General features: G+C 33.5%; 1 protein-coding gene across 4 annotated transcripts in view; it reads left to right on the forward strand.

The window, feature by feature from the left end:
• The window catches only part of LOC100370432 (acetyl-CoA carboxylase-like), a 111,417-nt gene extending 86,147 nt beyond the window's left edge, over positions 1-25,270 (forward strand). For 3 of the 4 annotated variants that reach the window (XM_085506618.1, XM_085506620.1, XM_085506619.1), the window contains 8 exons: positions 299-419; positions 965-1,062; positions 1,746-1,856; positions 4,127-4,270; positions 5,323-5,443; positions 5,831-5,924; positions 6,238-6,470; positions 6,713-6,840. In XM_085506618.1, the coding sequence (XP_085362744.1) occupies positions 299-419; positions 965-1,062; positions 1,746-1,856; positions 4,127-4,270; positions 5,323-5,443; positions 5,831-5,924; positions 6,238-6,470; positions 6,713-6,810 (1,020 nt within the window). In that variant the 3' untranslated portion in view covers positions 6,811-6,840. Of the gene's footprint in view, positions 1-298; positions 420-964; positions 1,063-1,745; positions 1,857-4,126; positions 4,271-5,322; positions 5,444-5,830; positions 5,925-6,237; positions 6,471-6,712; positions 6,841-15,364; positions 15,543-16,299; positions 16,446-17,628; positions 17,751-17,927; positions 18,029-22,644; positions 22,715-23,603; positions 23,744-24,241 lie in introns of those variants that run through there. The other variant, XM_085506621.1, reaches the window with a different exon arrangement.
• The last annotated feature ends 920 nt before the right edge of the window (positions 25,271-26,190 follow it).

Here is a 26,190-nt window from a genome sequence, read left to right on the forward strand (position 1 = left end):
AGTCCTGCTGCATGATCCTGTGTCCTTTGTCATCCATACAATTTGTAATTGTTGTGTGAAATCAAAGTACATGTACTAAGAAATACTTAATTTGATTTATGTAAATAATTGTTAGAAATGTGAACATTTCTAATTCTAACTAATACAAAAATAGTCACTGATATACTGAACAATTTTGATGAAAGTTACAAACATTGATTTCCATCATAACTGTTGATTGTACTTGTATTGTAATATATGTCATGTGACCAGTGTATATGTCATGTGACCAGTTTATATGTCATTCTTTCACTTGTAGGGTTTTAAATATATCTACCTGACTCCTGCAGACTTCAAGAAGTTGAGTGCATCTAATTCATTGAGAGCTGTTTTAATAGAAGATGAAGGAGAATCCAGATATAAAATAACTGATGTTATCGGTAAGTCTATAATATATATAAAGTCTAAATGGTTAAAACAAATAAGACTGCTGTGGTCGCATCACACATGTTCAACAACTGATTGAATACCACAGTGGATGCTTCAGTTGTAGATTTATGTTACATCCACTGTTAATTAAAGTTTATTGGTTTTATTTGAATTTTTTACTCACGTGTACGAAGCACACAATGGGAGTCTTTGCAGTTAACTTGTCTGTATGTACGGTGTGTGTGTGTGTGTGTGTGTGTGTGTGTGTGTGTGTGTGTGTGTGTGTGTGTGTGTCTGTCCGTTCCACTGCTATCTCAATGACCGTTTGTTGATTTTTAATGAAACTTGGTGCATAGATGCTCTGGGCTAATGCGCAGAATTGATTAGGTTTTGGTTGAAACCATGCATATTAATTACCTAATTTGCATGTTAATTAGCTAATTTTTAGCTGTTCCATGACTGTTCCACTGATATCTAAAGAGCCATTCATTGGATTTTGATGAAACTTGTTACATAGATGCTCTAGTTTTCAGTTTTAATTTTGTTGTAATTGCAGGTAAAGAAGATGGCCTTGGAGTAGAGAATTTACGTGGTAGTGGAATGATTGCTGGTGAATCATCGCTTGCATATGATGAAATTGTTACTATTAGCTTGGTAAGTGACTGGTAGTGATACTAAGACATAAAATACATTAAAGTTGAATGCATGTCCAAATGGTGTTATTTCCTACAGCATGTGAGGTACTGAACAAGAAAAGCTGTTTTTTAATAATTCTCATAAAATTACAACGAATTGTGGGAAAATCATTCTTAATGACAATAAACAAATACCATAAAAATACACCACTTCAAATTACCTTGAAAAAATAATGTAAATTCATTAAATTTTCAGATAATGTTGTTTTCTGTGTGGTGTAAATTTTGGGTGTTTTTTATATAATACCACACTAAAAGAGGAATAGCTAATATTTTTGACAGGAATTTTCTGAAATGTTGCAAGTTGTTTTCTGTGATCGACTATTTGAAGACAAAACTTTGAGTAACAGTACTAGCTTTGAATTATGAACCTCTGTGTTTTGACCAATACCGGTACTATGGGGGTAGTGCCTTTGTACATGCTATTCTGTGTTTTGACCAATTCTGTGTTTTGACCAATACCGGTACTATGGGGGTAGTGCTTATACTTATAGCTGTGACTGACAGATGAGAATATTGAACACCATTGAGTTTTGTATATAAACCAGCACTGATACTAATCACATCCAACTAATAATGTGATTTATGTCATCTCTGTATACCATATTAAGTGAATATTACAACATAATTTCTTTTTACTAGGTCACATGTCGTGCAGTTGGAATTGGTTCATATCTAGTACGTTTGAGTCAGCGTATAGTACAAGTAGAGAATTCATCAATAATACTGACAGGTGCTTCAGCTCTCAATAAAGTAAGTTTGAGTCAACATGGGTCTGTATCTTGGCTGCTGCAAAGATCTGTCTTAAGAAAAAAATTAAATTCTATAGGTGACTTGAGACATAGACAAACATGTTGTGACACCTGATTTCCTTCCTTCTCATTCTTATTTTGTCTATATTATATGAATTTAATTTTATCAAATTACAAATTCTATAATTCTATAACTATAGATCACTAATATATAAGAATATTTGACTTTCTGATTTTCAGTTATGCAAATGAATTAGCACAACTAGTGTCTGAGACAAATCTTCATGTGTCACTGGTGCATTTATTATATCTACACTATTTTCTACATCATGCTATAAATATGAAGAGAATTACATATATTTTCAAATTTTGAGATTATATGCAACATTTCACTTCAGTGGTAGTGCAGTGACATGGACTGAAAATTTCATATACTCTTATTGATCTGAATCTCAAAAATTGTTATAAAAAAAGTTTCAAAATGTTAGTTTGAATAGAAATATCACTTCAATTTTATTAGGTCAAATTCACACCATTATACTTGCCTTCTCTTTTAATTCCTAGTTATAAGTACATTTGTACTTAGGCCACACTGATTTAATTGTATGGATGACATCCTCTGGAGACCCCAAAACTAATGCGAGAGGGCGAAAAAAAAAATCCTGCCAAAAAAAAAAAAATCCTGCTAAAACCACAGGACTACGGGGCTGGTATTACAAATTGAACCAAAGAACAGAGTGTATCAAAAAAAAACAACAAGAAGTCTTTATTTGTAGGAGGCACATGTTGATGTACACATCTCGTACTGTATTACTGTCAAAGGTATAACCATTTCAGACAAGCTCTAGTACATGTAGTCATGATGTAGTACCTTCAGTCAGAAACACTGCATTAATGGTACAGCATGAACACCATTTTCAGTTCAAGTCAAGGCCTAATGTACATATCCCTACTTTATGACAATAACTAACAAAACATTGCACTGTGAGTGCAAGCAAATTATTCGAATCAGAAAATGAAAAAAAAATAAGAACATTTTCTTCATCTCGAAAGCGAACTGCTTTCGTTGCAGTTTTGTCGACTTCAATGCGAACAAAGCAACCGAACTGACTTGTCACCTGACCAACTTTTAGGCCACCTACACCTCCACTTCTCTCCCATTTCTCTCATCGTTGCAGAAGAAACGCGGGACAGCCACTCTGGACAATATGTCCTTAAAGTTGTCTGGGTGAAACTCGCTTGCCGCTACCGATCTTTCGTATAGTTATGTAAACGTCACATCTCCCTGGCCGACGTCAATTGCGTACCAGTCTACAACAATCCCTCTGTTTTTCTTCTGTACTTTTATGCTCACGTATTTTGGTGGCATGATTGCCATGTTGGAATCATTTACGACAAAATTGGCACGCTTTGAGGTAGTCCAAAACGAGTTTTACGACAAGCCGCCGCTTTGTGACAATATGAGTCGGCAAGTTCGGGACAGAAAACCGATCTGTGGAGACTCGTCATGGGAGATTTTTTTTTTTTTTTGAGAACAGGCGAAAACTAATGCGCGTGCGGATGTCATCCATAAAATTAAGTTGGTGTGGCCTTATGTGCATTTCTTAATAGATCATTTTCTGTGCACTGCCAGATCCTGTGTTATGTGTGAAATGAAACATATGAACAAACAAAGATCATTGCATTGGCATTAAAACATAACATGAGATTCTACAGACGAAAGCATTTTGGGTATTTCCAGGCTTAAAGGGACACTTCCACAACAAATTTACTTTATGGATTAAAATTACCATGGATAACAAAACAGATTAACATTGTAAACAACATAAACAATAGTGTCCCATGATTCTTTGGTGCAACCCTTTGGCTTGGAAGGTTCCCCTTTAATAATGTGATTTACACATTTGATGATTTTCAGTGTTGTGATAAAGTAAGAATAGCTCACCAATACATCCTTCTTGAAAAATTGGCAGACATTCAATCTGTGCCTCTCGCGTATTACACAATATCTTGCAGTGAATTGTAGATCACCGACACTCTGTTATTACTGTAACATTCATGACAAGTATGCACAATATAAGGTGTGCAGTATTTAGTGGTCTTCATTGTCTTGTCCCCTGCATTGTTTCTATTTTATTGCAACATCAACTTTTATAATGGAATTATTTTTTTAATTTCAAGATTTCATGCTATAATAAAATGGTATAAAGTACAACTTAGGTCAAAGGTCATCTAGCACATGGTTTTATCAAAATTTCTTTTTTATAATAGGTTCTTGGTCGTCAAGTGTACACATCAAATAATCAGCTAGGAGGTATTCAAATTATGCATAACAATGGCGTAAGTCATGCTACATCACAAGATGACTTTGAAGGTGTTCTTACGATACTCAAGTGGCTGTCGTATATTCCTAAGGTAACAAACATTGTCTTTATTTTGTTGATAATCTTTAGATGAAAGTATTAAAGAATGGAATAATGCACTTAGCTGGGTTTAATATTTATTTATTTTGATAATAACTAAATAAAAACCTAGTAAATCATGTATATAATGTATTGTTTCCTCCACAATCGAGTGAATTTAAATCCATTCAAACTAAGTCCAGTGAACATTTCTTTTTTTACAGTAGTTTATATGGCAAAGAATACATGGCATGGTGTGATTTGTGTTGATCATTTACATTCACTCACTGAGAGCTCAGTAAAAGTTTTCTTTTGAGGGCAATGTATTGAAACATTATATCAATTGTATTGTGCATAGTATCATTCAATATAAATATTATTATTATACATCTATCATCGTAACGCCATAAGTTACAGTGTGCCGTAATTTTGTTGTATTTTACGGGTTATTTTCACCCTACCATATAAAGAAATGCGAATTCCAAATATAGAATGAATACGCGTGTAAGCGTCCTCTAATAATAAAAACAGACATGGCTGCTGCCAGGGTTTGACCGAACTTCACACAAAGAAGTTCGCTGATTCTGTTCTAAACTTTTTTTGGATTTCGGCATTCCCATGATGTATCCTTGAAAAAAAAAGATGTATAATAATAAGGTTATTACGAGGATACCTCAAAGTATGCACAAAGACAGTCCAGTGGGAGTATCGACCGATGCGCAGCAAAGGGTAATGCGACCGTGTACTGTCTGAGCATTAACCTCAAATTAAAATAAATTACTTTTTCCAATCATCTGGTATTCCGATATTACTTTGGATGCTGTTTTACAACAAGTCTCAGAAGTTTATTCGCCAAATACTTTGGTTTCAACTAAAGCATATGAGCTATAATTTGAATGTCACCCTTCTTTCTGTCACCGACGAGTCATTTCTGAAAACAATATTTTAAATATTAAGTTTATGAGGTTTTACGCGACTGAAGACTGAAAAATGAGACTTGATTTCTGTGATGCTTACATATATCACTGAAACATTCTGTGACTGACTGTATTTTTTTGTTTTCAGGCTCGAAATGAACAAATCCCAATCACACCATCTGTTGATCTGATTGATAGAGATATTGATTTCTTCCCAAGTAAAGACCCTTATGATCCAAGACATATGTTGAATGGAAGAGTTGATTCTGGTAAAAAGACAAACAAATAATTAAACACAATCAATCAAAATGATTAATTACAAAAAAGCCATTGTTTTCAAGAATACCATATGACTTCACCATGGAAATATAAAAAGACAAAAATGAAATTACCAAACCGTATGATAGTCTGCAAAATACAGAATAAACTGTGTATGAAAAACAGGTTATTATTTGAAAAAATTTGACCTTAGTATCTCAAAATAACATTTTACGTTACGGAATATCATTTCCATGGGAACCACGTCATAATAATATTGGCAAAATAGTCATTGTCTAAAATGATAACCAGTGTGACTCACGAATGTTCAAATTACATATATGCCAAGAATTTAAAACTGTTTTTTTTTTAAACAATTATACATGTTCTGAATTCAGATCAAGCTGAGTGGATAAGTGGATTCTTTGACAAAGATTCTTTTATGGAAATCATGAAGCCTTGGGCACAGACTGTAGTGTGTGGCAGAGCAAAGTAAGTACAAACAGCATTCACTATTTGTACGACTAAACATACTGTTCTTTTTATTTGAATTCAACACAATAACTACAATGCTGCCATTACCCACAATGCCATAGTGGTTGCGAAGTACAATTGAAAAACAATACAGTAGATTAACTTTATCATTAAAGTGAATAAATGATTTCAATGCCACTGAATGCCCAAATATGGAAAGTGATGTACATTATTATTTCTGATATTTCTCACTATTTGCTATATGATGTGAGCTTTGATGTCAAGTTCCTCTGTCTGTTGTTGTCATCTTCAACTTTGCTTTATTTATCAGGTTAGGGGGTATTCCTCTTGGTGTGATCGCTGTGGAAACCAGAACTGTTGATGTAGAGATTCCTGCTGACCCTGGTAACCCTGATTCTGAGGCTAAATTGATATCACAAGCTGGTCAAGTATGGTTTCCAGACTCTGCATATAAAACTGCACAAGCCATCAAAGATTTCAACCGAGAAGGTTTGCCACTGATGGTATTTGCTAACTGGAGAGGATTCTCAGGCGGAATGAAAGGTAATAAGGTTATTTGCCTTATCACGCTTGTTGTCAATGTTCACCACTCTATAAAAGTAGTTCCCTTCACACTTGAACAAGTATTGAAGTATGGGTTGTATATCGTGAATGGTTTCTCTGAATATAAACAACTTGTGTTGATCTATATACCCAGATATGTATGAACAAGGATTAAAGTATGGGTCGTATATCGTGAATGGTTTCTCTGAATATAAACAACTTGTGTTGATCTATATACCCAGATATGTATGAACAAGTATTAAAGTATGGGTTGTATATCGTGGATGGTTTCTCTGAATATAAACAACCTGTGTTGATCTATATACCCAGATATGTATGAACAAGTATTAAAGTATGGGTTGTATATTGTGGATGGTTTCTCTGAATATAAACAACTTGTGTTGATCTATATACCCAGATATGTATGAACAAGTATTAAAGTATGGGTCGTATATCGTGGATGGTTTCTCTGAATATAAACAACTTGTGTTGATCTATATACCCAGATATGTATGAACAAGTATTAAAGTATGGGTCGTATATCGTGGATGGTTTCTCTGAATATAAACAACTTGTGTTGATCTATATACCCAGATATGTATGAACAAGTATTAAAGTATGGGTCGTATATCGTGGATGGTTTCTCTGAATATAAACAACTTGTGTTGATCTATATACCCAGATATGTATGTATGAACAAGTATTAAAGTATGGGTCGTATATCGTGGATGGTTTCTCTGAATATAAACAACTTGTGTTGATCTATATACCCAGATATGTATGAACAAATATTAAAGTATGGGTCTTATATCATGGATGGTTCCTCTGAATATAAACAACCTGTGTTGATTTATATACCCAGATATGTATGAACAAGTATTAAAGTATGGGTCGTATATCGTGGATGGTTTCTCTGAATATAAACAACTTGTGTTGATCTATATACCCAGATATGTATGAACAAGTATTAAAGTATGGGTCGTATATCGTGGATGGTTTCTCTGAATATAAACAACCTGTGTTGATTTATATACCCAGATATGTATGAACAAGTATTAAAGTATGGGTCGTATATCGTGGATGGTTTCTCTGAATATAAACAACTTGTGTTGATTTATATACCCAGATATGTATGAACAAGTATTAAAGTAAGGGTTGTATATCGTGGATGGTTTCTCTGAATGTAAACAACTTGTGTTGATTTATATACCCAGATATGTATGAACAAGTATTAAAGTATGGGTCTTATATCATGGATGGTTTCTCTGAATATAAACAACCTGTGTTGATTTATATACCTAGATATGTATGAACAAGTATTAAAGTATGGGTCGTATATCGTGGATGGTTTCTCTGAATATAAACAACTTGTGTTGATCTATATACCCAGATATGTATGAACAAGTATTAAAGTAAGGGTCGTATATCGTGGATGGTTTCTCTGAATATAAACAACTTGTGTTGATCTATATACCCAGATATGTATGAACAAGTATTAAAGTATGGGTCGTATATCGTGGATGGTTTCTCTGAATATAAACAACCTGTGTTGATGTATATACCCAGATATGTATGAACAAGTATTAAAGTATGGGTCGTATATCATGCATGGTTTCTCTGAATATAAACAACTTGTGTTGATCTATATACCTAGATATGTATGAACAAGTATTAAAGTAAGGGTCGTATATCATGGATGGTTTCTCTGAATATAAACAACCTGTGTTGATCTATATACCCAGATATGTATGAACAAGTATTTAAGTAAGGGTCGTATATTGTGGATGGTTTCTCTGAATATAAACAACTTGTGTTGATTTATATACCCAGATATGTATGAACAAGTATTAAAGTAAGGGTTGTATATCGTGGATGGTTTCTCTGAATATAAACAACCTGTGTTGATCTATATACCTAGATATGTATGAACAAGTATTAAAGTAAGGGTCGTATATCGTGGATGGTTTCTCTGAATATAAACAACCTGTGTTGATTTATATACCTAGATATGTATGAACAAGTATTAAAGTAAGGGTCGTATATCGTGAATGGTTTCTCTGAATATAAACAACCTGTGTTGATTTATATACCCAGATATGTATGAACAAGTATTAAAGTAAGGGTCGTATATCGTGGATGGTTTCTCTGAATATAAACAACCTGTGTTGATCTATATACCTAGATATGTATGAACAAGTATTAAAGTATGGGTCGTATATCGTGGATGGTTTCTCTGAATATAAACAACCTGTGTTGATTTATATACCCAGATATGTATGAACAAGTATTAAAGTATGGGTCGTATATCGTGGATGGTTTCTCTGAATATAAACAACCTGTGTTGATTTATATACTCAGATATGTATGAACAAGTATTAAAGTATGGGTCATATATCGTGGATGGTTTCTCTGAATATAAACAACCTGTGTTGATTTATATACCTAGATATGTATGAACAAGTATTAAAGTAAGGGTCGTATATCGTGGATGGTTTCTCTGAATATAAACAACTTGTGTTGATGTATAAACCCAGATATGTATGAACAAGTATTAAAGTAAGGGTCGTATATCGTGGATGGTTTCTCTGAATATAAACAACCTGTGTTGATTTATATACCCAGATATGTATGAACAAGTATTAAAGTATGGGTCATATATCGTGGATGGTTTCTCTGAATATGAACAACCTGTGTTGATCTATATACCTAGATATGTATGAACAAGTATTAAAGTATGGGTCGTATATCGTGGATGGTTTCTCTGAATATAAACAACCTGTGTTGATTTATATACCTAGATATGTATGAACAAGTATTAAAGTAAGGGTCGTATATCGTGGATGGTTTCTCTGAATATAAACAACCTGTGTTGATTTATATACCTAGATCCATGTATGTATGAACAAGTATTAAAGTAAGGGTCGTATATCGTGGATGGTTTCTCTGAATATAAACAACCTGCGTTGATTTATATACCCAGATATGTATGAACAAGTATTAAAGTATGGGTCATATATCGTGGATGGTTTCTCTGAATATGAACAACCTGTGTTGATGTATATACCTAGATATGTATGAACAAGTATTAAAGTATGGGTCGTATATCGTGGATGGTTTCTCTGAATATAAACAACCTGTGTTGATTTATATACCTAGATATGTATGAACAAGTATTAAAGTAAGGGTCGTATATCGTGGATGGTTTCTCTGAATATAAACAACCTGTGTTGATTTATATACCTAGATCCATGTATGTATGAACAAGTATTAAAGTAAGGGTCGTATATCGTGGATGGTTTCTCTGAATATAAACAACCTGTGTTGATGTATATACCTAGATATGTATGAACAAATATTAAAGTAAGGGTCGTATATCGTGGATGGTTTCTCTGAATATAAACAACCTGTGTTGATGTATATACCTAGATATGTATGAACAAGTATTAAAGCATGGGTCGTATATCGTGGATGGTTTCTCTGAATATAAACAAGTTGTGTTGATCTATATACCCAGATATGTATGAACAAGTATTAAAGTATGCGTCATATATCGTGTATGGTTTCTCTGAATATAAACAACCTGTGTTGATGTATATACCTAGATATGTATGAACAAGTATTAAAGTATGGGTCGTATATCGTGGATGGTTTCTCTGAATATAAACAACCTGTGTTCATTTATATACCTAGATATGTATGAACAAGTATTAAAGTAAGGGTCGTATATCGTGGATGGTTTCTCTGAATATAAACAACCTGTGTTGATTTATATACCTAGATATGTATGAACAAGTATTAAAGTATGGGTCTTATATCATGGATGGTTTCTCTGAATATAAACAACCTGTGTTGATTTATATACCCAGATATGTATGAACAAGTATTAAAGTAAGGGTCGTATATCGTGGATGGTTTCTCTGAATATAAACAACCTGTGTTGATCTATATACCTAGATATGTATGAACAAGTATTAAAGTAAGGGTCGTATATCGTGGATGGTTTCTCTGAATATAAACAACCTGTGTTGATTTATATACTCAGATATGTATGAACAAGTATTAAAGTATGGGTCATATATCGTGGATGGTTTCTCTGAATATAAACAACCTGTGTTGATTTATATACCTAGATATGTATGAACAAGTATTAAAGTAAGGGTCGTATATCGTGGATGGTTTCTCTGAATATAAACAACTTGTGTTGATGTATAAACCCAGATATGTATGAACAAGTATTAAAGTAAGGGTCGTATATCGTGGATGGTTTCTCTGAATATAAACAACCTGTGTTGATTTATATACCCAGATATGTATGAACAAGTATTAAAGTATGGGTCATATATCGTGGATGGTTTCTCTGAATATGAACAACCTGTGTTGATCTATATACCTAGATATGTATGAACAAGTATTAAAGTATGGGTCGTATATCGTGGATGGTTTCTCTGAATATAAACAACCTGTGTTGATTTATATACCTAGATATGTATGAACAAGTATTAAAGTAAGGGTCGTATATCGTGGATGGTTTCTCTGAATATAAACAACCTGTGTTGATTTATATACCTAGATCCATGTATGTATGAACAAGTATTAAAGTAAGGGTCGTATATCGTGGATGGTTTCTCTGAATATAAACAACCTGCGTTGATTTATATACCCAGATATGTATGAACAAGTATTAAAGTATGGGTCATATATCGTGGATGGTTTCTCTGAATATGAACAACCTGTGTTGATGTATATACCTAGATATGTATGAACAAGTATTAAAGTATGGGTCGTATATCGTGGATGGTTTCTCTGAATATAAACAACCTGTGTTGATTTATATACCTAGATATGTATGAACAAGTATTAAAGTAAGGGTCGTATATCGTGGATGGTTTCTCTGAATATAAACAACCTGTGTTGATTTATATACCTAGATCCATGTATGTATGAACAAGTATTAAAGTAAGGGTCGTATATCGTGGATGGTTTCTCTGAATATAAACAACCTGTGTTGATGTATATACCTAGATATGTATGAACAAATATTAAAGTAAGGGTCGTATATCGTGGATGGTTTCTCTGAATATAAACAACCTGTGTTGATGTATATACCTAGATATGTATGAACAAGTATTAAAGCATGGGTCGTATATCGTGGATGGTTTCTCTGAATATAAACAAGTTGTGTTGATCTATATACCCAGATATGTATGAACAAGTATTAAAGTATGCGTCATATATCGTGTATGGTTTCTCTGAATATAAACAACCTGTGTTGATGTATATACCTAGATATGTATGAACAAGTATTAAAGTATGGGTCGTATATCGTGGATGGTTTCTCTGAATATAAACAACCTGTGTTCATTTATATACCTAGATATGTATGAACAAGTATTAAAGTAAGGGTCGTATATCGTGGATGGTTTCTCTGAATATAAACAACCTGTGTTGATTTATATACCTAGATATGTATGAACAAGTATTAAAGTATGGGTCTTATATCATGGATGGTTTCTCTGAATATAAACAACCTGTGTTGATTTATATACCCAGATATGTATGAACAAGTATTAAAGTAAGGGTCGTATATCGTGGATGGTTTCTCTGAATATAAACAACCTGTGTTGATCTATATACCTAGATATGTATGAACAAGTATTAAAGTAAGGGTCGTATATCGTGGATGGTTTCTCTGAATATAAACAACCTGTGTTGATTTATATACCCAGATATGTATGAACAAGTATTAAAGTAAGGGTCGTATATCGTGTATGGTTTCTCTGAATATAAACAACCTGTGTTGATTTATATACTTAGATATGTATGAACAAGTATTAAAGTAAGGGTCGTATATCGTGGATGGTTTCTCTGAATATAAACAACCTGTGTTGATCTATATACCCAGATATGTATGAACAAGTATTAAAGTATGGGTCGTATATCGTGAATGGTTTCTCTGAATATAAACAACCTGTGTTGATTTATATACCTAGATATGTATGAACAAGTATTAAAGTATGGGTCGTATATCGTGGATGGTTTCTCTGAATATAAACAACCTGTGTTGATCTATATACCCAGATATGTATGAACAAGTATTAAAGTAAGGGTCGTATATCGTGGATGGTTTCTCTGAATATAAACAACCTGTGTTGATTTATATACCCAGATATGTATGAACAAGTATTAAAGTACGGGTCGTATATCATGGATGGTTTCTCTGAATATAAACAACCTGTGTTGATGTATATACCCAGATATGTATGAACAAGTATTAAAGTAAGGGTCGTATATCGTGGATGGTTTCTCTGAATATAAACAACTTGTGTTGATCTATATACCTAGATATGTATGAACAAGTATTAAATTATGGGTTGTATATCGTGGATGGTTTCTCTGAATATAAACAACTTGTGTTGATCTATATACCCAGATATGTATGAACAAGTATTAAAGTAAGGGTCGTATATCGTGGATGGTTTCTCTGAATATAAACAACTTGTGTTGATGTATATACCTAGATATGTATGAACAAGTATTAAAGTATGGGTCGTATATCGTGGATGGTTTCTCTGAATATAAACAACTTGTGTTGATCTATATACCCAGATATGTATGAACAAGTATTAAAGTAAGGGTCGTATATCGTGGATGGTTTCTCTGAATATAAACAACCTGTGTTGATTTATATACCCAGATATGTATGAACAAGTATTAAAGTATGGGTCTTATATCATGGATGGTTTCTCTGAATATAAACAACCTGTGTTGATTTATATACCCAGATATGTATGAACAAGTATTAAAGTAAGGGTCGTATATCGTGGATGGTTTCTCTGAATATTAACAACCTGTGTTGATGTATATACCTAGATATGTATGAACAAATATTAAAGTATGGGTCTCATATCATGGATGGTTTCTCTGAATATAAACAACCTGTGTTGATCTATATACCCAGATATGTATGAACAAGTATTAAAGTAAGGGTCGTATATCGTGGATGGTTTCTCTGAATATAAACAACCTGTGTTGATTTATATACCCAGATATGTATGAACAAGTATTAAAGTAAGGGTCGTATATCGTGGATGGTTTCTCTGAATATAAACAACCTGTGTTGATTTATATACCTAGATATGTATGAACAAGTATTAAAGTAAGGGTCGTATATCGTGGATGGTTTCTCTGAATATAAACAACCTGTGTTGATTTATATACCTAGATATGTATGAACAAGTATTAAAGTATGGGTCTTATATCATGGATGGTTTCTCTGAATATAAACAACCTGTGTTGATTTATATACCCAGATATGTATGAACAAGTATTAAAGTAAGGGTCGTATATCGTGGATGGTTTCTCTGAATATAAACAACCTGTGTTGATCTATATACCTAGATATGTATGAACAAGTATTAAAGTAAGGGTCGTATATCGTGGATGGTTTCTCTGAATATAAACAACCTGTGTTGATTTATATACCCAGATATGTATGAACAAGTATTAAAGTAAGGGTCGTATATCGTGTATGGTTTCTCTGAATATAAACAACCTGTGTTGATTTATATACTTAGATATGTATGAACAAGTATTAAAGTAAGGGTCGTATATCGTGGATGGTTTCTCTGAATATAAACAATCTGTGTTGATCTATATACCCAGATATGTATGAACAAGTATTAAAGTATGGGTCGTATATCGTGAATGGTTTCTCTGAATATAAACAACCTGTGTTGATTTATATACCTAGATATGTATGAACAAGTATTAAAGTATGGGTCGTATATCGTGGATGGTTTCTCTGAATATAAACAACCTGTGTTGATCTATATACCCAGATATGTATGAACAAGTATTAAAGTAAGGGTCGTATATCGTGGATGGTTTCTCTGAATATAAACAACCTGTGTTGATTTATATACCCAGATATGTATGAACAAGTATTAAAGTACGGGTCGTATATCATGGATGGTTTCTCTGAATATAAACAACCTGTGTTGATGTATATACCCAGATATGTATGAACAAGTATTAAAGTAAGGGTCGTATATCGTGGATGGTTTCTCTGAATATAAACAACCTGTGTTGATCTATATACCTAGATATGTATGAACAAGTATTAAATTATGGGTTGTATATCGTGGATGGTTTCTCTGAATATAAACAACTTGTGTTGATCTATATACCCAGATATGTATGAACAAGTATTAAAGTAAGGGTTGTATATCGTGGATGGTTTCTCTGAATATAAACAACCTGTGTTGATTTATATACCTAGATATGTATGAACAAGTATTAAAGTAAGGGTCGTATATCGTGGATGGTTTCTCTGAATATAAACAACCTGTGTTGATTTATATACCTAGATATGTATGAACAAGTATTAAAGTATGGGTCGTATATCGTGGATGGTTTCTCTGAATATAAACAACCTGTGTTGATCTATATACCTAGATATGTATGAACAAGTATTAAAGTATGGGTCGTATATCGTGGATGGTTTCTCTGAATATAAACAACCTGTGTTGATCTATATACCTAGATATGTATGAACAAGTATTAAAGTATGGGTCGTATATCGTGGATGGTTTCTCTGAATATAAACAACTTGTGTTGATCTATATACCTAGATATGTATGAACAAGTATTAAAGTAAGGGTCGTATATTGTGGATGGTTTCTCTGAATATAAACAACCTGTGTTGATTTATATACCCAGATATGTATGAACAAGTATTAAAGTAAGGGTCGTATATCGTGGATGGTTTCTCTGAATATAAACAACCTGTGTTGATTTATATACCTAGATATGTATGAACAAGTATTAAAGTATGGGTCGTATATCGTGGATGGTTTCTCTGAATATAAACAACCTGTGTTGATTTATATACCTAGATATGTATGAACAAGTATTAAAGTATGGGTCGTATATCGTGGATGGTTTCTCTGAATATAAACAACCTGTGTTGATCTATATACCGCCAAATGCTGAGCTACGGGGAGGTTCCTGGGTCGTTATTGATCCCACAATTAACCCTATGAGAATGGAAATGTATGCAGATCAAGATTCCAGGTAATGTTGATATGAAGTACTACATGTATATATAATATGTTGTACTTCATTTATATTTACGGTAGTTTTCTTTTGAACAAAATTCAAAAACAGGGACTTATAATTTGTTCTTTGTCAGTCCATCCATCTGAAGTCATATTTCTGAACCCTCTGGTCTTAGTACTTTATGTGGGACATATGCACATGCAGTGGTTTAGTGATTCAACTCAAGATGGCCGACTGGCAGCCATTTTGTTTTTATTAAATGTATACAGTTTTGCTCAAATTTCAATAGATGGCTGTTTAGTCGAGCACCTGAAACAAATTTTCAAAATGACAATTTTCATTCAACATGTTCCAGTTTTGGGTTATATTACGTTTCTATCAGAATTCCTTGTGTAAAAAATTATTTGGGAAAACAGTCTTCATTGTCTTTACTGTCCAAGATTTTTAATCATACACAAACTCTTAATAAAATTTCCACCAAGTTTTGTTACAAGCTTTGACTGTCAAAACTTTCTCTCACCTGATGGATAATGTCTGTTACCAACCAATCATAATGATACTGTGTTGTACTGTATTTAACATCATTCACTGTTGAAAGTCATTGTCAAAGTGTAGTTTACGTTTACCTGTTTACCTGTTAGAATTTATCTATTCAGAATAAGTAAAATGATCAAAAGTTACATTAATTGACTTATAATTTGGGCTCAACTTAAACTTGGTGGGGGCTGCCGAGTCAAGCATGGGCATTAAGTTTGTGAATTGTCTTTGACAGGGGTGGGGTGTTAGAACCGGAGGGAACAGTGGAAATAAAATATAAAAGAAAAGACCTGGTAACCACGATGAGAAGATTGGATAATGTGACAATAAAATTGATAGAGGAGTTATCTCAGCCTGAATTGACACCAGAAAAGAAAACAGGTTGGTCGCAAGTCAAATCTGAATAATATTTTTAAATAATAAATATTTACTGACCACTGTGTACAGTATTTAAATGCTGCATTGTCTTTCATACAGTGACTGACTGAACTGGTTGTACAATTATTAATTATGCATATTAAGTTGGTTACTTTGCATATCATAGTCTGCAGTATTTAAATGCTGCATTATGACTTGTTTGTTTCATATAGTAACTGACTGAATAGGTTGTACAATTTGTATTTATGCATATTAAGTGGGTAATTTGCATATCATAGTGTGCAATATTTAAATGCTGCATGAGTTGCTTGTTTCATATAGTAACTGACTGAATAGTTTGTACAGTTTGTATTTATGCATATTAAGTGGCTAATTTGCATAGCATAGTGTGCAATATTTCAATGCTGCATTATGACTTGTTTGTTTCATATAGTAACTGACTGAATAGTTTGTACAATTAGTATTTATGCATATTAAATTGGTAATTTGCATAGCATAGTGTGCAATATTTAAATGCTGCATGAGTTGCTTGTTTCATATAGTAACTGACTGAATAGGTTGTACAATTATTATTTATGCATATTAAGTGGGTAATTTGCATATCATGGTGTGCAATATTTAAATTCTTCATTATGACTTGTTTGTTTCATATAGTAACTAACTGAATAGGTTGTACAATTTGTATTTATGCATATTAAGTGGGTAATTTGCATATCATAGTGTGCAATATTTAAATGCTGCATTATGACTTGTTTGTTTCATATAGTAACTGACTGAATAGCTTGTACAATTATTATTTATGCATATTAAGTGGGTAATTTGCATATCATGGTGTGCAATATTTAAATTCTTCATTATGACTTGTTTGTTTCATATAGTAACTAACTGAATAGGTTGTACAATTTGTATTTATGCATATTAAGTGGGTAATTTGCATATCATAGTGTGCAATATTTAAATGCTGCATGAGTTGCTTGTTTCATATAGTAACTGACTGAATAGTTTGTACAATTTGTATTTATGCATATTAAGTGGCTAATTTGCATATCATAGTGTGCAATATTTAAATGCTGCATTATGAGTTGTTTGTTTCATATAGTAACTGACTGAATAGGTTGTTCAATTAGTATTTATGCATAGTAAGTGGATAATTTGCATATCATATGTACGTATGCTTTCTCTGTAGAGATTGAAAAAAAACTGAAAAAACGAGAGGACCAGTTACTTCCTATCTACCATACAGTAGCTGTAATGTTTGCTGATTTACATGATACTGCTGTCAGAATGGTAGAGAAAGGAGTTATATCAGTAAGTTCTACTCTATTTTTTATTATGTAAATGTATGTGGGATGTTATTAAAAGTTAATTTCTTATTGTTTGACTTTCAAAAAGAAGTGCAATTTTCATATTTCAGTGAAGCATGATAGGAATTATGAAATTGTATTGTACAATACAATGTTGTTAATTTATTGATTTTTAATTTAGGATGTTTTGAAGTGGAAGTCATCTCGTAAATTTTTCTACTGGAGATTACGTCGACTTTTGTTGGAAGACAGTGTGAAATCAAGAATTACTGCTGCTAACAGGTGAATAATAATTACTGTATAATAAATGGTAACTATGCTGTAATGAATAGTAACTAGCATATTAAATGGTAACTGTATTGTAATAAATAGTAACTAGCGTATTAAATGGTAACTGTATTGTAATAAATAGTAACTAGCGTATTAAATGGTAACTGTATTGTAATAAATAGTAACTAGCATATTAAATGGTAACTGTATTGTAATAAATAGTAACTAGCATATTAAATGGTAACTGTATTGTAATAAATAATAACTGTAGTGTAATAACTTGTAACTGTAGTGCAATAAATTGTAACTGTAATGTAATAAATGGTAACTATGCCGTAATAAATAATAACTCATGTAATATATGGTAACTGAAATGTAATAAATTGTAACTGTAATGTAATGTAATAAATGGTAACTATGCCATAATAAATAGTAACTGAAATGTAATAAATTGTAACTGTAATGTAATGTAATAAATGGTAACTGTATTATAGTAATGTAATAAATAAGATTTGTGTACATGTTATTGAATGTTAAACAATATTGACTGACAGGTATCAGTATTCAGATGTCTATGTATTGAATGCATAACTTCCACACTGTACTATACAGTACATTGGTGCTGAATGCATAACTTCCACACTGTACTATACAGTACATTGGTGCTGAATGCATAACTTCCACACTGTACTATACAGTACATTGGTGCTGAATGCATAACTTCCACACTGTACTATACAGTACATTGGTGCTGAATGCATAACTTCCACACTGTACTATACAGTACATTAGTGCTGAATGCATAACTTCCACACTGTACTATACAGTACATTAGTGCTGAATGCATAACTTCCACACTGTACTATACAGTACATTGGTGCTGAATGCATAACTTCCACACTGTACTATACAGTACATTGGTGCTGAATGCATAACTTCCACACTGTACTATACAGTACATTGGTGCTGAATGCATAACTTCCACACTGTACTATACAGTACATTGGTGCTGAATGCATAACTTCCACACTGTACTATACAGTACATTGGTGCTGAATGCATAACTTCCACACTGTACTATACAGTACATTGGTGCTGAATGCATAACTTCCACACTGTACTATACAGTACATTGGTGCTGAATGCATAACTTCCACACTGTACTATACAGTACATTGGTGCTGAATGCATAACTTCCACACTGTACTATACAGTACATTGGTGCTGAATGCATAACTTCCACACTGTACTATACAGTACATTGGTGCTGAATGCATAACTTCCACACTGTACTATACAGTACATTAGTGCTGAATGCATAACTTCCACACTGTACTATACAGTACATTGGTGCTGAATGCATAACTTCCACACTGTACTATACAGTACATTGGTGCTGAATGCATAACTTCCACACTGTACTATACAGTACATTGGTGCTGAATGCATAACTTCCACACTGTACTATACAGTACATTGGTGCTGAATGCATAACTTCCACACTGTACTATACAGTACATTGGTGCTGAATGCATAACTTCCACACTGTACTATACAGTACATTAGTGCTGAATGCATAACTTCCACACTGTACTATACAGTACATTAGTGCTGAATGCATAACTTCCACACTGTACTATACAGTACATTAGTGCTGAATGCATAACTTCCACACTGTACTATACAGTACATTAGTGCTGAATGCATAACTTCCACACTGTACTATACAGTACATTGGTGCTGAATGCATAACTTCCACACTGTACTATACAGTACATTGGTGCTGAATGCATAACTTCCACACTGTACTATACATATACAGTACATTGGTGCTGAATGCATAACTTCCACACTGTACTATACAGTACATTGGTGCTGAATGCATAACTTCCACACTGTACTATACAGTACATTGGTGCTGAATGCATAATTTCCACACTGTACTATACAGTACATTAGTGCTGAATGCATAACTTCCACACTGTACTATACAGTACATTAGTGCTGAATGCATAACTTCCACACTGTACTATACAGTACATTGGTGCTGAATGCATAACTTCCACACTGTACTATACAGTACATTGGTGCTGAATGCATAACTTCCACACTGTACTATACAGTACATTGGTGCTGAATGCATAACTTCCACACTGTACTATACAGTACATTAGTGCTGAATGCATAACTTCCACACTGTACTATACAGTACATTAGTGCTGAATGCATAACTTCCACACTGTACTATACAGTACATTGGTGCTGAATGCATAACTTCCACACTGTACTATACAGTACATTGGTGCTGAATGCATAACTTCCACACTGTACTATACAGTACATTGGTGCTGAATGCATAACTTCCACACTGTACTATACAGTACATTGGTGCTGAATGCATAACTTCCACACTGTACTATACAGTACATTGGTGCTGAATGCATAACTTCCACACTGTACTATACAGTACATTGGTGCTGAATGCATAACTTCCACACTGTACTATACAGTACATTAGTGCTGAATGCATAACTTCCACACTGTACTATACAGTACATTGGTGCTGAATGCAAATAACTTCCACACTGTACTATACAGTACATTAGTGCTGAATGCATAACTTCCACACTGTACTATACAGTACATTGGTGCTGAATGCATAACTTCCACACTGTACTATACAGTACATTAGTGCTGAATGCATAACTTCCACACTGTACTATACAGTACATTGGTGCTGAATGCATAACTTCCACACTGTACTATACAGTACATTGGTGCTGAATGCATAACTTCCACACTGTACTATACAGTACATTAGTGCTGAATGCAAATAATTTCCACACTGTACTATACAGTACATTGGTGCTGAATGCATAACTTCCACACTGTACTATACAGTACATTGGTGCTGAATGCATAACTTCCACACTGTACTATACAGTACATTAGTGCTGAATGCATAACTTCCACACTGTACTATACAGTACATTGGTGCTGAATGCATAACTTCCACACTGTACTATACAGTACATTGGTGCTGAATGCATAACTTCCACACTGTACTATACAGTACATTAGTGCTGAATGCAAATAACTTCCACACTGTACTATACAGTACATTAGTGCTGAATGCAAATAACTTCCACACTGTACTATACAGTACATTGGTGCTGAATGCATAACTTCCACACTGTACTATACAGTACATTGGTGCTGAATGCATAACTTCCACACTGTACTATACAGTACATTAGTGCTGAATGCAAATAACTTCCACACTGTACTATACAGTACATTGGTGCTGAATGCATAACTTCCACACTGTACTATACAGTACATTGGTGCTGAATGCATAACTTCCACACTGTACTATACAGTACATTAGTGCTGAATGCATAACTTCCACACTGTACTATACAGTACATTGGTGCTGAATGCATAACTTCCACACTGTACTATACAGTACATTGGTGCTGAATGCATAACTTCCACACTGTACTATACAGTACATTGGTGCTGAATGCAAATAACTTCCACACTGTACTATACAGTACATTGGTGCTGAATGCATAACTTCCACACTGTACTATACAGTACATTAGTGCTGAATGCATAACTTCCACACTGTACTATACAGTACATTAGTGCTGAATGCAAATAATTTCCACACTGTACTATACAGTACATTGGTGCTGAATGCATAACTTCCACACTGTACTATACAGTACATTGGTGCTGAATGCATAACTTCCACACTGTACTATACAGTACATTGGTGCTGAATGCATAACTTCCACACTGTACTATACAGTACATTGGTGCTGAATGCATAACTTCCACACTGTACTATACAGTACATTGGTGCTGAATGCATAACTTCCACACTGTACTATACAGTACATTAGTGCTGAATGCATAACTTCCACACTGTACTATACAGTACATTAGTGCTGAATGCAAATAATTTCCACACTGTACTATACAGTACATTGGTGCTGAATGCATAACTTCCACACTGTACTATACAGTACATTGGTGCTGAATGCATAACTTCCACACTGTACTATACAGTACATTGGTGCTGAATGCATAACTTCCACACTGTACTATACAGTACATTGGTGCTGAATGCATAACTTCCACACTGTACTATACAGTACATTGGTGCTGAATGCATAACTTCCACACTGTACTATACAGTACATTGGTGCTGAATGCATAACTTCCACACTGTACTATACAGTACATTGGTGCTGAATGCATAACTTCCACACTGTACTATACAGTACATTGGTGCTGAATGCATAACTTCCACACTGTACTATACAGTACATTGGTGCTGAATGCATAACTTCCACACTGTACTATACAGTACATTGGTGCTGAATGCATAACTTCCACACTGTACTATACAGTACATTGGTGCTGAATGCATAACTTCCACACTGTACTATACAGTACATTAGTGCTGAATGCATAACTTCCACACTGTACTATACAGTACATTGGTACTGAATGCATAACTTCCACACTGTACTATACAGTACATTGGTGCTGAATGCAAATAATTTCCAACATCAAACTGTTGGAGATTTTTATTTATATTATTTTGATTCTACCATCAGTGAACTCAGTGAAGGTGCAATCAATTCAATGTTAAGAAGATGGTTTATTGAATCTCAAGGAACTGTCAAAGTAAGTAGAAGTCACCAAATTAATTTAAGAAAAATATTTGATTTTCAGAGCAAGTTCAGCTTAAATCATCCTAGGCATAATCAAGAAAAGCTGGTAAACTTGACATCTCAATCTTTATTCAATCACTGAACCAAATGATATTCAATAGGACTATGCATTCTAGGCTTTCCTGTATTTATCATGTTTTTATTAGCTTGTTGTAATTCTTCTCAAGTATTCAGTGTTATTTTATTTCTACAGGGATATCTATAGGGAAAACAATGAGCTTCTCAAGTTGTCAATGTATTTTGTTTTCTACAGGGATATCTATGGGAAAACAATGAGCTTCTCAAGTATTCAATGTTTTTTTGTTTTCTACAGGGATATCTATGGGAAAACAATGAGCTTCTCAATTATTGAATGTTTTTTGTTTTCTACAGGGATATCTATAGGGAAAACAATGAGCTTCTCAAGTTGTCAATGTATTTTGTTTTCTACAGGGATATCTATGGGAAAACAATGAGCTTCTCAAGTATTCAATGTATTTTGTTTTCTACAGGGATATCTATGGGAAAACAATGAGCTTCTCAATTATTGAATGTTTTTTGTTTTCTACAGGGATATCTATGGGAAAACAATGAGCTTCTCAAGTTGTCAATGTATTTTGTTTTCTACAGGGATATCTATGGGAAAACAATGAGCTTCTCAAGTATTGAATGTTGTTTTGTTTTCTACAGAGATATCTATGAGAAAACAATGAGCTTCTCAAGTATTCAATGTTTTTTGTTTTCTACAGGGATATCTATGAGAAAACAATGAGCTTCTCAAGTATTCAATGTATTTTGTTTTCTACAGGGATATCTTTTAGAAAACAATGAGCTTCTCAAGTATTGAATGTTTGTTTCTACAGGGATATCTATGGGAAAACAATGAAGCTGTAGTGCAGTGGTTGTTAGACCAAGAGAAAGAAGAACAAGAAACTGGAAGATCTATTAACTTAGATAATATGAAATGTGTGAAAAGAGATAGAGCTATACAACAGATACGAAGGTATGTACATTGAAATGCTCTGGAAACACCCTGTGGTCGAGTGTGGACACCCTGTGGTCGAGTGTGGGCACCCTGTGGTCGAGTGTGGGCACCCTGTGGTCGAGTGTGGGCACCCTGTGATCGAGTGTGGGCACCCTGTGGAATAATGGCAATACAGTGGCAAATATTAGTGAATACAAAGTGGGACAATTACTTTTGTTGGTTTTTCTCTTTGTAATCTTTGACAATGCATGTATAGTATTTATATAATTGAATCAACACATGTGTCATAACATTGACATGTGACTTATGTGTCTTTGTGTACATGAATAAACTAATGTCTTGAGTGTGTGATTTCTGCTGTCGTTAAATAAATTGGCTTTAGTCTTTACAAACCAGTGCTTGTATAATGAACACTGATTAAAATGTATGAAGTCTTGATAACAAACAGATAAAGAAAGTGGTGTTTTTTACGTGAGTTCAGTTTTTATGATCACATACGTTTTGTTTTGTATGTAGTTTGGTACAAGATAATCCAGAGGTTGCCATGGATTCCATTGTGCACATTACACAACACATGACACCAACGCAAAGAAGAGAAATAGCACATTTACTGGAAACTATGGATACAGATGCACAACAGTAGTAACCATAGATACAAAGATAAAGAACAATGCTAGTATGGGAATCATTGTACAATGGTAGCCTGGATACCACTACAATACAATATATTGATATGTAACAATAGAGTAGTATGGACACAAAATGGATGTATAAATAGATAACAATAGCAGTACTGATACAAAATGAATGTATAAATATAGTGTACAAATATATATTACATCATAAATAATTCCTCCTGTCAACATCAAAATGTCTAATGTTGTCAGCATGGTGTTTAGTGACTAATTAATTTGTTTTATACATTGTTCATTGAAATATACTGACAACAATGTACTTTTTACGTCATCAATTGTGCTGAGTAGAATGTGATTTGTTATATTTCAATAAAACTAATAAACATAATGGACCACAACTATCATTTTTTTTTTCATTTTTTTAATGACACAGTGCTTGTTATAAAAGTGTCTTTTGTGCTTGCGAATGTAATTTTTGTATAAAATTGAACTCAAAGACTGTAATAGTAGTCTTGTTTGGTTCAGGGTGCTGGTGTTAAAAACGTATTACAGAGGAATACAAGTTATGCTTACTAAAACCTACATAAATTCATTAACTTCAAACTTAATATTTGAAAAAAAGTGTTTGTGAACGCGAAATGTTGACAATTTGTAATAGCCATTTTCTCGTGTAAGTATTTGACTGTAAACATGGAACATAGTGCTCATTTGAATATCTTGTATCATCAAATTGTGCTTTTTTTAGTATGCCAAATAATGTAGTCAAATTTGCTACAAATCCTGAAATGCTTTTAAACTTAGTTCATTTCATGTTAATATGATTCTATATACTGCTTTTAGTAATTAAACTAATTTGTACTTGTATGTAATATATTATGGAATTTGTGCAATAAATAAAACTAGTAATCAATGTCTTGCAGCAGTTACTTCTGTTCCTAGTTACTAGAGTATGAACATATCCAGACTTCTGTTCCTGTTTACTAGAGTATGAACATATCCAGACTTCTGTCCATAGTTACTAGAGTATGAACATATCCAGACTTCTGTTCCTGTTTACTAGAGTATGAACATATCCAGACTTCTGTCCATAGTTACTAGAGTATGAACATATCCAGACTTCTGTTCCTAGTTACTAGAGTATGAACATATCCAGACTTCTGTCCATAGTTACCAGAGTATGAACATATTCAGACTTCTGTTCCTAGTTACTAGAGTATGAACATATCCAGACTTCTGTCCATAGTTACTAGAGTATGAACATATCCAGACTTCTATCCATAGTTACTAGAGTATGAACATATCCAGACTTCTGTTCATAGTTACTAGAGTATGAACATATTCAGACTTCTATCCATAGTTACTAGAGTATGAACATATCCAGACTTCTGTCCATAGTTACTAGAGTATGAACATATTCAGACTTCTGTTCCTAGTTACTAGAGTATGAACATATCCAGACTTCTGTCCATAGTTACTAGAGTATGAACATATTCAGACTTCTGTTCCTAGTTACTAGAGTATGAACATATCCAGACTTCTGTCCATAGTTACTAGAGTATGAACATATTCAGACTTCTGTTCCTAGTTACTAGAGTATGAACATATCCAGACTTCTGTCCATAGTTACTAGAGTATGAACATATTCAGACTTCTGTTCCTAGTTACTAGAGTATGAACATATCCAGACTTCTGTTCATAGTTACTAGAGTATGAACATATCCAGACTTCTGTTCCTGTTTACTAGAGTATGAACATATCCAGACTTCTGTTCATAGTTACTAGAGTATGAACATATCCAGACTTCTGTTCCTGTTTACTAGAGTATGAACA

Source organism: Saccoglossus kowalevskii, chromosome 12, assembly GCF_978046115.1.
Source record: "Saccoglossus kowalevskii chromosome 12, keSacKowa6.1, whole genome shotgun sequence".
NCBI classification, from domain to species: Eukaryota; Metazoa; Hemichordata; class Enteropneusta; family Harrimaniidae; genus Saccoglossus; species Saccoglossus kowalevskii.